Below are 14,712 nucleotides of genomic sequence, written 5' to 3'. Positions count from 1 at the left end.
GAAAGCACAAAAGAAAGAATGGAGAAGACAATAAAAAAAATTGAAATGGACCTCAGGGATATGACAGATAATATAAAATGCCCAAATATAAGACTCATTGGTGTTCCAGAAGGAGAAGAAAATGGTAAAGGTTTGGGAAGAGTATTCAAAGAAATTGTTGGGGAAAACTTCCCAAATCTTCTAATCACCATAACTACACAAATCATAAATGCCCAGCAAACTCCAAATAAAATAAATCCAAATAAACCCACTCCAACACATATTCTGATCACACTGTCAAATACTGAAGAGAAGGAGCAAGTTCTGAAAGCAGCAAGAGAAAAGCAATTCACCACATACAAAGGAAACAGCATAAGACTAAGTAGTGACTACTCAGCAGCCACCATGGAGGCAAGAAGGCAGTGGCACGACATATTTAAAATTCTGAGTGAGGGGGCAAGATGGCAGACTGGTGAGCTGTATGTTTTCGTTACTCCTCCAGGAAAGTAGGTAGAAAGCCAGGAACTGCGTGGACTGGACATCACAGAGCAATCTGTCTTTGGGCATACTTCATACAACACTCATGAAAATGTCGAACTGCTGAGATCAGCGAAATCTGTAAGTTTTTGCGGCCAGGGGACCCGCGCCCCTCCCTGCCAGGCTCAGTCCCGTGGGAGGAGGGGCTGTCAGCTCCGGGAAGGAGAAGGGAGAACTGCAGTGGCAGACCTTATCGGAAACTCATTCTACTGATCCAAACTCCAACCATAGATAGACTGAGACCAGACACCAGAGAATCTGAGAGCAGCCAGCACAGCAGAGAGGAGACAGACATAGAGAAAAAAAAAAACAACACAAAAAACTCCAAAATAAAAGTGGAGGATTTTTGGAGTTCTGGTGAACACAGAAAGGGGAAGGGCGGAGCTGAGGGCTTGAGGCGCATATGCAAATCCCCGAAGAAAAGCTGATCTCTCTGCCCTGTGGACCTTTCCTTAATGGCCCTGGTTGCTTTGTCTATTAGCATTTCAATAACCCATTAGATCTCTTAGGAGGGCCCTTTTTGTTTTGTTTTGTTTTTTTTTTAATCCTTTTTTCTTTTTCTAAAACAATTACTCTAAGAAGCCCAATACAGAAAGCTTCAAAGACATTCAATTTGGGCATGTCAAGTCAAGAGCAGAACTAAGAGAGCTCTGAGACAAAAGGCAATAATCCAGTGGCTGAGAAAATTCACTAAACACCACAACTTCCCAAGAAAAGGGGGGTGTCTGCTCACAGCCACCATCCTGGTGGACAGGAAACACTCCTGCCCATCGCCAGCCCCATAGCCCAAAGCTGCCCCAGACAACCCAGTGTGACCGAAGTGCTTCAAATAACAGGCACACACCACAAATCTGGGCGTGGACATTAGCCTTCCCTGCAACATCAGCTGATTGTCCCAGAGTTGGGAAGGTGGAGCAGTGTGAATTAACAAAGCCCCACTCAGCCATCATTTCAGCAGACTGGGAGCCTCCCTACACAGCCCAGCAACCCAGAACTGCCCTGGGGGGACGGCACTCACCTGTGACATAGCACAGTCATCCCTCAACAGAGGACCCAGGGTGCACAGCCTGGAAGAGGGGCCCACTTGCAAGTCTCAGGAGCCATACGCCAGTACCAAGGACTTGTGGGTCAATGACAGAGACAAACTGTGGCAGGACTGAACTGAAAGATTAGACTATTGCAGCAGCTTTAAAACTCTAGTATCACCAGGGAGATTTGATTGTTAGGGCCACCCCTCCCTCCCTGACTGCCCAGAAACACGCCCCACATACAGGGCAGGCAACACCAACTACACACGCAAGCTGGGTACACCAATTGGGCCCCACAAGACTCACTCCCCCACTCACCAAAAAGGCTAAGCAGGGGAGAACTGGCTTGTGGAGAACAGGTGGCTCGTGGACGCCACCTGCTGGTTAGTTAGAGAAAGTGTACTCCACGAAGCTGCAGATCTGATAAATTAGAGATAAGGACTTCAATAGGTCTACAAACCCTAAAAGAACCCTATCAAGTTCAGCAAATGCCACGAGGCCAAAAACAACAGAAAATTATAAAGCACATGAACAAACCAGACGATATGGATAACCCAAGCCCAAGCACCCAAATCAAAATACCAGAAGAGACACAGCACCTAGAGCAGCTACTCAAAGAACTAAAGATGAACAATGAGACCATAGTACGGGATATAAAGGAAATCAAGAAGACTCTAGAAGAGCATAAAGAAGACATTGCAAGACTAAATAAAAAAATGGATGATCTTATGGAAATTAAAGAAACTGTTGACCAAATTAAAAAGACTCTGGACACTCATAGTACAAGACTAGAGGAAGTTGAACAACGAATCAGTGACCTGGAAGATGACAGAATGGAAAATGAAAGCATAAAAGAAAGAATGGGGAAAAAAATTGAAAAAATCGAAATGGACCTCAGGGATATGATAGATAATATGAAACGTCCGAATATAAGACTCATTGGTGTCCCAGAAGGGGAAGAAAAGGGTAAAGGTCTAGGAAGAGTATTCAAAGAAATTGTTGGGGAAAACTTCCCAAATCTTCTAAACAACATAAATACACAAATCATAAATGCTCAGCGAACTCCAAATAGAATAAATCCAAATAAACCCACTCCGAGACATATACTGATCACACTGTCAAACACAGAAGAGAAGGAGCAAGTTCTGAAAGCAGCAAGAGAAAAGCAATTCACCACATACAAAGGAAACAGCATAAGACTAAGTAGTGACTACTCAGCAGCCACCATGGAGGCAAGAAGGCAGTGGCACGATATATTTAAAATTCTGAGAGAGAAAAATTTCCAGCCAAGAATACTTTATCCAGCAAAGCTCTCCTTCAAATTTGAGGGAGAGCTTAAATTTTTCACAGACAAACAAATGCTGAGAGAATTTGCTAACAAGAGACCTGCCCTACTGGAGATACTAAAGGGAGCCCTACACACAGAGAAACAAAGACAGGACAGAGAGACTTGGAGAAAGGTTCAGTACTAAAGAGATTCGGTATGGGTACAATAAAGGATATTAATAGACAGAGGGGAAAAATATGACAAACATAAACCAAAGGATAAGATGGCCGATTCAAGAAATGCCTTCACGGTTATAACGTTGAATGTAAGTGGATTAAACTCCCCAATTAAAAGATATAGATACGCAGAATGGATAAAAAAAAATGAACCATCAATATGCTGCATACAAGAGACTCATCTTAGACACAGGGACACAAAGAAACTGAAAGTGAAAGGATGGAAAAAAATATTTCATGCAAGCTACAGCCAAAAGAAAGCAGGTGTAGCAATATTAATCTCAGATAAAATAGACTTCAAATGCAGGGATGTTTTGAGAGACAAAGAAGGCCACTACATACTAATAAAAGGGGCAATTCAACAAGAAGAAATAACAATCGTAAATGTCTATGCACCCAATCAAGGTGCCACAAAATACATGAGAGAAACACTGGCAAAACTAAAGGAAGCAATTGATGTTTCCACAATAATTGTGGGAGACTTCAACACATCACTCTCTCCTATAGATAGATCAACCAGACAGAAGACCAATAAGGAAATTGAAAACCTAAACAATCTGATAAATGAATTAGATTTAACAGACATATACAGGACATTACATCCCAAATCACCAGGATACACATACTTTTCTAGTGCTCACGGAACTTTCTCCAGAATAGATCATATGCTGGGACATAAAACAAGCCTCAATAAATTTAAAAAGATTGAAATTATTCAAAGCACATACTCTGACCACAATGGAATACAATTAGAAGTCAATAACCATCAGAGACTTAGAAAATTCACAAATACCTGGAGGTTAAACAACACACTCCTAAACAATCAGTGGGTTAAAGAAAAAATAGCAAGAGAAATTGCTAAATATATAGAGACGAATGAAAATGAGAACACAACATACCAAAACCTATGGGATGCAGCAAAAGCAGTGCTAAGGGGGAAATTTATAGCACTAAACGCATATATTAAAAAGGAAGAAAGAGCCAAAATCAAAGAACTAATGGATCAACTGAAGAAGCTAGAAAATGAACAGCAAACCAATCCTAAACCAAGTAGAAGAAAAGAAGTAACAAGGATTAAAGCAGAAATAAATGACATAGAGAACAAAAAAACAATAGAGAGGAGAAATATCACCAAAAGTTGGTTCTTTGAGAAGATCAACAAGATTGACAAGCCCCTAGCTAGACTGACAAAATCAAAAAGAGAGAAGACCCATATAAACAAAATAATGAATGAAAAAGGTGACATAACTGCAGATCCTGAAGAAATTAAAAAAATTATAAGAGGATATTATGAACAACTGTATGGCAACAAACTGGATAATGTAGAAGAAATGGACAATTTCCTGGAAACATATGAACAACCTAGACTGACCAGAGAAGAAATAGAAGACCTCAACCAACCCATCACAAGCAAAGAGATCCAATCAGTCATCAAAAATCTTCCCACAAATAAATGCCCAGGGCCAGATGGCTTCACAGGGGAATTCTACCAAACTTTCCAGAAAGAACTGACACCAATCTTACTCAAACTCTTTCAAAACATTGAAGAAAAGGGAACACTACCTAACTCATTTTATGAAGCTAACATCAATCTAATACCAAAACCAGGCAAAGATGCTACAAAAAAGGAAAACTACCGGCCAATCTCCCTAATGAATATAGATGCAAAAATCCTCAACAAAATACTTGCAAATCAAATCCAAAGACACATTAAAAAAATCATACACCATGACCAAGTGGGGTTCATTCCAGGCATGCAAGGATGGTTCAACATAAGAAAAATCAATGTATTACAACACATTAAAAACTCGAAAGGGAAAAATCAATTGATCATCTCAATAGATGCTGAAAAAGCATTTGACAAAATCCAACATCCCTTTTTGATAAAAACACTTCAAAAGGTAGGAATTGAAGGAAACTTCCTCAATATGATAAATAGCATATATGAAAAACCCACAGCCAGCATAGTACTCAATGGTGAGAGACTGAAAGCCTTCCCTCTAAGATCAGGAACAAGACAAGGATGCCCGCTGTCACCACTGTTATTCAACATTGTGCTGGAAGTGCTAGCTAGGGCAATCCGGCAAGACAAAGAAATAAAAGGCATCCAAATTGGAAAAGAAGAAGTAAAACTGTCATTGTTTGCAGATGATATGATCTTATATCTGGAAAACCCTGAGAAATCGACGATACAGCTACTAGAGCTAATAAACAAATTTAGCAAAGTAGCGGGATACAAGATTAATGCACATAAGTCAGTAATGTTTCTATATGCTAGAAATGAACAAACTGAAGAGACACTCAAGAAAAAAGATACCATTTTCAATAGCAACTAAAAAAATCAAGTACCTAGGAATAAACTTAACCAAAGATGTAAAAGACCTATACAAAGAAAACTACATAACTCTACTAAAAGAAATAGAAGGGGACCTTAAAAGATGGAAAAATATTCCATGTTCATGGATAAGAAGGCTAAATGTCATTAAGATGTCAATTCTACCCAAACTCATCTACAGATTCAATGCAATCCCAATCAAAATTCCAACAACCTACTTTGCAGACTTGGAAAAGCTAGTTATCAAATTTATTTGGAAAGGGAAGATGCCTCGAATTGCTAAAGACACTCTAAAAAAGAAAAACGAAGTGGGAGGACTTACACTCCCTGACTTTGAAGCTTATTATAAAGCCACAGTTGTCAAAACACCATGGTACTGGCACAAAGATAGACATATAGATCAATGGAATCAAATTGAGAATTTGGAGATAGACCCTCAGATCTATGGCCGATTGATCTTTGATAAGGCCCCCAAAGTCACTGAACTGGGTTATAATGGTCTTTTCAACAAATGGGGCTGGGAGAGTTGGATATCCATATCCAAAAGAATGAAAGAAGACCCCTACCTCACACCCTACAAAAAAATTAACTCAAAATGGATCAAAGATCTCAATATAAAAGAAAGCACCATAAAACTCCTAGAAGATAATGTAAGAAAACATCCTCAAGACCTTGTATTATGCAGCCACTTCCTCGACTTTACACCCAAATCACAAGCAACAACAACAAAAAAAATAGATAAATGGGAACTCCTCAAGCTTAGAAGTTTCTGTACCTCAAAGGAATTTGTCAAAAAGGTAAAGAGGCAGCCAACTCAATGGGAAAAAAATTTTGGAAACCATGTATCTGACAAAAGGCTGATATCTTGCATATATAAAGAAATCCTACAACTCAATGACGATAGTACAGACAGCCCCATTATAAAATGGGCAAAAGATATGAAAAGACAGTTCTCTGAAGAGGAAATACAAATGGCCAAGAAACACATGAAAAAATGTTCCGCTTCACTAGCTATTAGAGAGATGCAAATTAAGACCACAATGAGATACCATCTAACACCGGTTAGAATGGCTGCCATTAAACAAACAGGAAACTACAAATGCTGGAGGGGATGTGGAGAAATTGGAACTCTTATTCATTGTTGGTGGGACTGTATAATGGTTCAGCCACTCTGGAAGTCAGTCTGGCAGTTCCTTAGAAAACTAGATATAGAGATTCCCTTCGATCCAGCGACTGCATGTCTCGGTATATACCCGGAAGATCGGAAAGCAGTGACACGAACAGATATCTGCACGCCAATGTTCGTAGCAGCATTATTCACAATTGCCAAGAGATGAAAACAACCCAAATGTCCTTCAACAGACGAGTGGATAAATTAAATGTGGTATATACACACGATGGAATACTACACGGCAGTAAGAAGGAACGATCTGGTGAAACATATGACAACATGGATGAACCTTGAAGACATAATGCTGAGCGAAATAAGCCAGGCACAAAAAGAGAAATATTATATGCTACCACTAATGTGAACTTTGAAAAATGTAAAACAAATGGTTTATAATGTAGAATGTAGGGGAACTAGTGATAGAGAGCAATTAAGGAAAGGGGAACAATAATCCAAGAAGAACAGATAAGCTATCATGGGTAAATTTAACATTCTGGGAATGCCCAGGAATGACTATGGTCTGTTAATTTCTGATGGGTATAGTAGGACCAAGTTCACAGAAATGTTGCTATATTAGGTAACTTTCTTGGGGTAGAGTAGGAACATGTTGGAAGTAAAGCAGTTATCTTAGGTTAGTTGTCTTTTTCTTACTCCCTTGTTATGGTCTCTTTGAAATGTTCTTTTATTGTATGTTTTTTTAAAATTTTTTTATTTTTCATACAGTTGATTTAGAAAAAAAAAAGTTTAAAAAAAAAAAAAAAGGAAAAAATATGCAGAGCCCCCTTGAGGAGCTGGTGGAGAATGCAGGGGTATTGGCCTGCCCGACCTCGATGGTTGCTAACATGCCCACAGACATAGGGGACTGGTGGTTTGATGGAATGAGCCCTCTACCACGGGATTTGCCCTTGGGAACACTGTTGCTGCAAAGGAGAGGCTAGGCCTCCCTATAATTGTGCCTAAGAGCCTCCTCCCAAATGCCTCTTTGTTGCTCAGATGTGGCCCTCCCTCTCTAGCTAAGCCAATTTGAAAGGTGAAATCACTGCCTTCCCCTCTACGTGGGATCAGACACCCAGGGGAGTGAATCTCCTTGGCAACGTGGAATATGACTCCCAGGGAGGAATGTAGACCCAGCATCGTGGGATGGAGAACATCTTCTTGACCAAAAGGGGGAAACGAAAGGGAATGAAATAAGCTTCAGTGGCAGAGAGATTCCAAAAGGAGCCGAGAGGTCACTCTGGTGGGCACTCTTATGCACAATATAGACAACCCTTTTTAGGTTCTAATGAATTGGGGTAGCTGGTGGTAGATACCTGAAACTATCAAACTACAACCCAGAACCCATGAATCTTGAAGACAATTGTATAATAATGTGGCTTATGAGGGGGGACAGTGGGATTGGGGGGGGGCCATAGGGATCACACTCCCATTTGTCTAGTCTGTGGATGGATGAGTGGAAAGGTGGGGGAAGGAAACAAACAAACAGACAAGGGCGCCCATTGTTCTTTTTTACTTTAGTTGCTCTTTTTCACTTTAATTATTATTCTGGTTTATTTTTGTATGTGTGGTAATGAGGGTGTCGGGGATTGATTTTGGTGATGAATGCACAACTATGTAATGGTACTGTGAACAATCAAATGTTCAATTTGTTTTGTATGACTGCGTGGTATGTGAATATATCTCAATAAAATGAATATTAAAAAAAAAAAGGAATGAAGAAAGGCAGCTAGATATTATTCTTGCCCATCACAACAAACAAAGGAAACTTTACCTTCAACAGGGCCAATCTGGTTGGTCACAGCGAATCTAAGGACCCTTTCTTCATCACTATACAAAGCAAAGACCCGGTTCACGTTCAGCTGCAGTGTGGAGGGGATGGCCTGGTGTCTGGGGGCATGCCTGCAAGCCTGGTACGTGATGTTCTGGTGGATGCTGTAGGACCGTGTTTGGTTGATGGCACCAAATGTGAGAGTATAGTCTCTGGAACTTGTGGAGGTCATGGCTGCAATAGACACATTTAACATGAAAACTGGTAAGTGAAAAACAAAGACAGACATTTTCATGTGGGATGGATTTTTCTCCAGTTAGTTCTTCATCTAATCCTGGAGGATGTACCCTTAGAAATGCCAAGTTTACATGGGAAACTTGCAGTGCAATCTCAAGAATCTGAGTGGATGCCAAACCAAAGTGCTGAGAGGGAAGAGGCACTACAATTATTGGTGTCATCAAATGTGAAGAATGTTACCATGTGCCAGTGACACCCACTGCTCTATAAACTCTGTCTTATTTAAAACTCATAACAGCCACATGAGGTGGGCACTGATCATGAGCAGTGGCCTACAGAGAAGAAGTAACCAGTCTAAGGTCACAAAGCCAATATGTGGTAGAACTGAAACTAGAACTCAAGTCTGCCTGCCTCTACTCCTCAAGTTTTTAACTAATCCCTCCTCTCATTGCACAGTAGTGGCAGCTTCTAGTGCCTTGCACTTCAGTGTGAAGTCACATAGAGAGGAAAGGAAAAGGTCATTTCTCATTTGAGTCTGTGGATCCAGAGCTCAATCCAGTTATCTGGCCATCAGCTCTTCTGTGCCTAGTCTAGACCTCTGTTTCTCATTGTCTTCCCTAATCTGCCTTGCTTCCAACACCTGCACTGAGGAGAAGCACGGGCTGGAAGGAAAGCAAAAAAAAATAAACCACTGGGATACAACTGGGCTTGAGGCAGCATCTTGCATTGGGGTAGTGTTTTACAGAATACCTCACACTTCATAAACTGTCAATCATGTCAGGCAGACAGAAGGTGTTACTCCCAATCTAAAGATGAGAAAATGGGTTCTAAGGTGTCATGTAATGTTTCCCACAGATTTTAAGTGGCAAAACCAGGAAGTAAATTTGGATTTCTATCCTACCTTCAGGATCCAAGTCCAACATTAGTTTTACACTATGCAGCATCATTTGGTTTTAAAACAGGCTAAAATCATTAGCTGACACAAGGTTACAGGACAAGTATAAATTTCAATAACCAATATTTTTTCACGCAAAAGATTGAAGGATGTCTAAAAACCAAATATAATTATACCATCCCTTCCCAACCCTCATAGATAACATTGTTATTGATGATGATTAGAAGTAATTAGAGACATTGATATTCTTGTGTATAGCAGCCAGAACTCTGCTTGCTTACACTGTATATTGCACTCACTGTATATTTGATAATAATCATGATGAAAGTAAGCGCATATTATGTACCACACACCATTCTAAGGACATTCCACACATTTCATTTAATCCTAACAATAAGATTTCCATTTTACAAATGGAAAACTGATTGCACATACCTGAGTCAGAGTAGTGGTAAAGCTCTTTGTAGGGAGCAATGTGGGCTGTGAAATTTGCTGGGATGTAAGGCACCTGGCCTTGAATATTAGTCTTAATGCTCAGATAGTTCTCTGGGTCAAGTCCCTGAGCAGTTTGAGTGATACGAACCCTCTCCTCTCCTGGGTGGAAAATAACTTCCATGTCATGGATGAAGGAAGCACCTGGGAGAAGAGGAAAAAAAAATTCAGAACAAAGGGATGAAAAGAGCCCTTGCTTAAATACTTAACAGTCTATACTTTCTCCTCCCAATTTCTACTAGTGTTGAAGATGGTGCTGAGGGAGGTTATCTGATACACACGACTAAGTACTATCAGCTGTTGATTCCTCAAGTTCCCAAAAACTCATCAACGAGTGTGGTTTCATCCTGCCTCATTTCTCTTCTCTTTGTAGGACCTGGTCCTCTGTGAGAAATCAACTTCCAAGAAAACCTTGGACCTTTCCCTTTCTCATGTTGCCAGATTTTTTTTTTTTTTAACTAAAACAAAAGAAGATACCAGTTGGATTTCAGAGAAACATAATTTTAATATAAATATGTCTCACGCAATAATTGGGGCATATTCATACTAAAAATTGTTTCTCTGAAATTCAAATTTAACTGGATATACTGTATTTTATCTAACTTTGCCCAAAGTTTTAATCAAACCTTGTTTGAGCACTGCAGTATAGGTGGGGGAAGAAGTCTTCTTAGTATTTTATTTCACGTGCAATAAAGATTAATCCACTAGGAAACAAGTTTTTTTTTCAGGTGGGGAGGTGAGAAGCCAAAAAGTAGCCCCTACACACTTGCTATCACAGGGTGGTCCTTTGACCAGCAGCATCAACCAGGAGCTTGTTAGAAATGCAGAATCAGAGATGCCACCCCAGGGCTACTGAATCAGAATATGCATTTCAACAAGACCCCCAGGTGATTCGTGTGCAAGGCAGAGTCTGAGAAGCCAGGTCTACACTATCATAGGCAGAGATGGGAGGGCCATAGGGGTAGGAGGAGGAAAGCAACCCCCTTCTCCACGAAGTCAAGTCATTTCCAGGTGACCTACAGATTTTGACAGATCTGTACATAATATCTCAAGACAAACATGACACATAAATATGCTTCAGTAAATTTGGGTGAGAGGGCTCAAATACTTCAAATGGAATCACCTTCTAAGAGCAGCTTAGAGAAGAGTTAGAAGGAATCAATCTCAGTCAAAAATCCGAAATGCAAAAATCAAACCATCTCCAACTACCTCGGACAGAAAGCAACACACCCGTGGCTCTAGAATATTAAACAAGAGGATCCTCCTTCACTGTGGGAAAACCCACGGCACAGCCCCAAGGAGCGCAGCCACCAAAGCTGCACTGAACATCAGCCCTTCCAGATTCCTACTCACCAGTGAGGCTGAAGCCGTTCTCGGAGCCTGGTTTTTCCAAAGCAAAGAGCCAGCCAAACAGGCCTCCAATTGGCGTGAGGGGGAGAAGGGCCTGGGCTGCGGGCTGTGGGATGTGGCTGATGGCTGTGTAGGCTCTGCCGTCGTTGCCCACGATGTAAGCATGCAGGTCCACGTCGGTGAAGTGCACAGGTGTGTGACCCACGTGGAGGTGGCCACTGACCTTCCCATTGACCCGATGAGGGGCCCCTAAGGACAGCACACACAGTCAGCCTTGGCTGGGGATGGGAGCACACATAAAATAATTCCACCCACAACCCCTGAAACTCTCTTTAGCAAATAATGTTAACCAATTCCCTAACGAACTGATTACTTTCTCTCATCCTCCCTCTCTCTCCTCAACTTTGGCTCTAACGAGCTGGTAAAAAGGAGAGAAAAAAAAATATTCTGGATAACCCTCAAATTGGGAAGTCAGCCCAAACATGTCCATTCCTCAAACATGTATTGAGCACCTACAAGTTGCCAGTACGTTGAATCAAGTGATGGAGGTGCAAGGTCAATCAAGCAGAGCTTCAAACAAACAAGGAATAGACAAAGAGCAGACACCATCCCCAGTCACCTTCTGGCAGACAGTGTTCCCCGTTTCCATAAAACCTGGACTGGCAGTGGCAGCAAAAGCCGGTGGCGTAGTCAGTGCAGAAGGCGTGCTGGGAGCACTGTCCGTGGTTTTGTTCACAGGTTTCCTTGCTGGCAGCATTATACGTGAAGACTGAAAATAAAACAAACTTGTATTAAAAGGACTAAATGGTTCCAGCATCTGTGCTGCCAGGCTTCGTTATGGACACGAATCTGCTCCATAAAATCAGTTTAGATTTGTAATAAACAAATACATTTCTGATGTTTAAGAGACAGGAATAACATTCAACCCTGGGGAATTAAATTGTTTTGTCTTCTGGCAAGAAGTACTGCTTACTGCTCCCATATGTGTCTCATTTCAAAGCTGGTGGACTAAGGATGAGATTGGACCACTGTGGTTTGAGTGCAGCTAAGTGAAAGCAAACAAGTATGTTAGGTTGAATAGTATGAAACGGCCATTTTTGTATGTCAAAAATGGTCAAGTATCAGCAATTTTATACGCTTCAACCTAATAGTAATGACCTGAAAGCAAGGCAAGAAAACCTACCAAATGTGGTCTTCACGTTTAACCATGCTTTTCTTCTCTTAGATAGCCCTGAGCTTAAACAGTAGCCTTTAGCTTGTCTCATTATCCAGAAAAATAGTTTTGGGGAGGGAAGAAGGGCCTTAAGGAATACACACACATGCCTTAAAGAAAGTGTGTGTGGAAGGGAGTAGGTAGGGGAAAGGAACAGGGAATCAAGCTGTTAAAATGTTTTATGGTCTTTGCAGGGCTTATTGGCATGGGTAGGATAGAAGCAGGATTTCTCTGCAGTAGTAAAGAGGCCTGAGCCAGCATCATAGGTTTTCTAGGAAGCCACGGTGAACCAGTAGAGGCTAAAGGCCCCAGAAGCTGTTCCTGCCATCTTTCACTTATTCTGCCTATTTAAAAAGAAAGAAAAAAGAAGGAAAAGAACAGAAGAGAAGGGAAAAGAAAAAGAAAAGGAGTTGTTTGCACTGCAAAGAAGCAAGGGAATTTGAAGCAAATGTTCCTTTGTCCATAAAGGAAATGGCTCAGGGGCCGGGGTGGGGGTGGGAAGGGGTCCTCCGTGGAATCGAGATGGCTTTCTCCCAGGATGCTGGGGAAGATGTCAGTTCCAAGCACGGCCACGAGGTGGCAAAGTGGCTGCACACACCTCTGCCTCCACATCCCTAGGAGCTGGAGGTGGCTGGAGTCTCCAGAAGCATGCTGATGAACCAGGGATGGAACAGAAATCTAGTCAGATGCTGATGTCAGTGACAAGCGCCAACTTCCAAGGAAAAAAAGATACCTTACTCTTAGGGAAAACTAAGTGGTACTTGTGTTCTAAACAAAGTCTAGGTCTGAAAAGGAGGAAATGGGTGGGGAAGAAGAAATTGAAAGATCAATATTCACCCAGTATTCCAGGTGAGAATAGAAAGCAAACTAATGAGAGAAGATATAATATCATATATGTAACAACATAACCAGTATAAAGCCTTGTATCAGCAAGTAAAAAATAATAAAAGTTAACATTTAAATGGTACTTAATTTATGCCAGATATTATTCTAAGAGCTTTATGCATATTAACTCTTAATTTGCACAATAGCCCTAGGAATCAGGGGCTGTTTTCATTCCGTGCTTTACAGATTAAAAAACCCAGGCTCTTTAAACAGTGTTGAAGTTACTTGCTTGAAGCCTCAGGTAATAGCATAGAGTTGGGCTTTAAAGCCAGAAAGTCTGGCTCCAGACAGAACTTCGCTGTTAACCCCTATACTCCACTACCTCTCCAATGAAACCTAAGTACATTTATCATGAAAGCAAGTTTAAGTAACTGATCAGCACAGGCTTCAGCAAGTAAAATGAGTCATATTTTATACATCAGGCTAAATGGTAGAGGACAGAAGATTATTTGAGGGGAAAAAAAAACCCCACAGGTAAGAAGATATGAGAGTACATTGGCTTTGGATAGTGCTTTCCTACTGTATATAGATCCTTGAAAGAGTAGCAAGCTGAGGAGGGACTGGCGGGACAAATGGAAAAACTTGACTCCATGGAATATCTGATTAGGAACACAGTCAGAATGACGTTGGTGACTCAAGATTTGGTATAGAGTATGATGACTCAGTTGAGAAATTCCATTTTGATAAAAATAGAAAAAAATTCAAACAAAAATGTTTCAAGAGAAAAGAGGCATAAAACTCAAGGTGGAAAAATCCAGAGTGGATAATGATAAAAATATCCTTGAGGTTGCTGTAAGGAAAACTATTTATCACTTCTTTACCAATGGTTTAAGGAAGGGGTGGGGGATGGCGGGAACCAACACTTTGAATAAAAAGAAATGAATGTAACTTAGGTGTATCAAAGTCCTGGTTTTCTCAAGCTCAGAAAGTCACAGGTCTGGATACAGAACAGAAGCTGCCCTTAGATGGTCACGGCAGTGGTCACTTGTCAGGAATCTCTCTCCAGAAATGAGGGCATGAAGGGCTGAAGAGGGCTTGGAGCTCTAAGACAACCTCTGTAACTGCTCGGTGGCAGTGCAGAAACTACAGAAATGCTGTCTCTGCCTCAGCCTTCTCATCTCTAAATCCCAGATGATACCCTCTTCTTCATATCTGCATTGCCAGAAATCACTCTTATTTAAGATAAAAAGGCAAACTGATGCAACTCTAAAGGGTAGTCATTTTCAGGAAATTCAGGTAAAAATAAACCCAAAACCCACACATTGTTCTGTATTCCCCACCCCACCCCTGCCGTGCATTAAAAAATGATGGGTTTGTATTGTATT

The 14,712-nt window shown here is 41.0% G+C and overlaps 1 protein-coding gene across 2 annotated transcripts in view; it reads right to left on the bottom strand.

Moving 5' to 3' along the window:
• Positions 1-14,712, bottom strand: part of NID2 (nidogen 2) — a 94,025-nt gene that overhangs the window by 55,596 nt on the left and 23,717 nt on the right. For both annotated transcript variants that reach the window (XM_037832715.1, XM_037832716.1), the window contains exons 5-8: positions 11,909-12,058; positions 11,293-11,538; positions 9,883-10,083; positions 8,319-8,549 (exon numbers count right to left, since the gene is read on the bottom strand). In XM_037832715.1, the coding sequence (XP_037688643.1) occupies positions 8,319-8,549; positions 9,883-10,083; positions 11,293-11,538; positions 11,909-12,058 (828 nt within the window). The remainder of the gene's footprint in view (positions 1-8,318; positions 8,550-9,882; positions 10,084-11,292; positions 11,539-11,908; positions 12,059-14,712) is intronic.

The sequence above is a fragment of the Choloepus didactylus genome, chromosome 4 (genome assembly GCF_015220235.1).
Source record: "Choloepus didactylus isolate mChoDid1 chromosome 4, mChoDid1.pri, whole genome shotgun sequence".
Taxonomy (NCBI): Eukaryota; Metazoa; Chordata; class Mammalia; order Pilosa; family Megalonychidae; genus Choloepus; species Choloepus didactylus.
The sequence above is the reverse complement of the archived record's forward strand: the minus strand, read 5'-3'. Positions and strand labels throughout refer to the sequence as shown.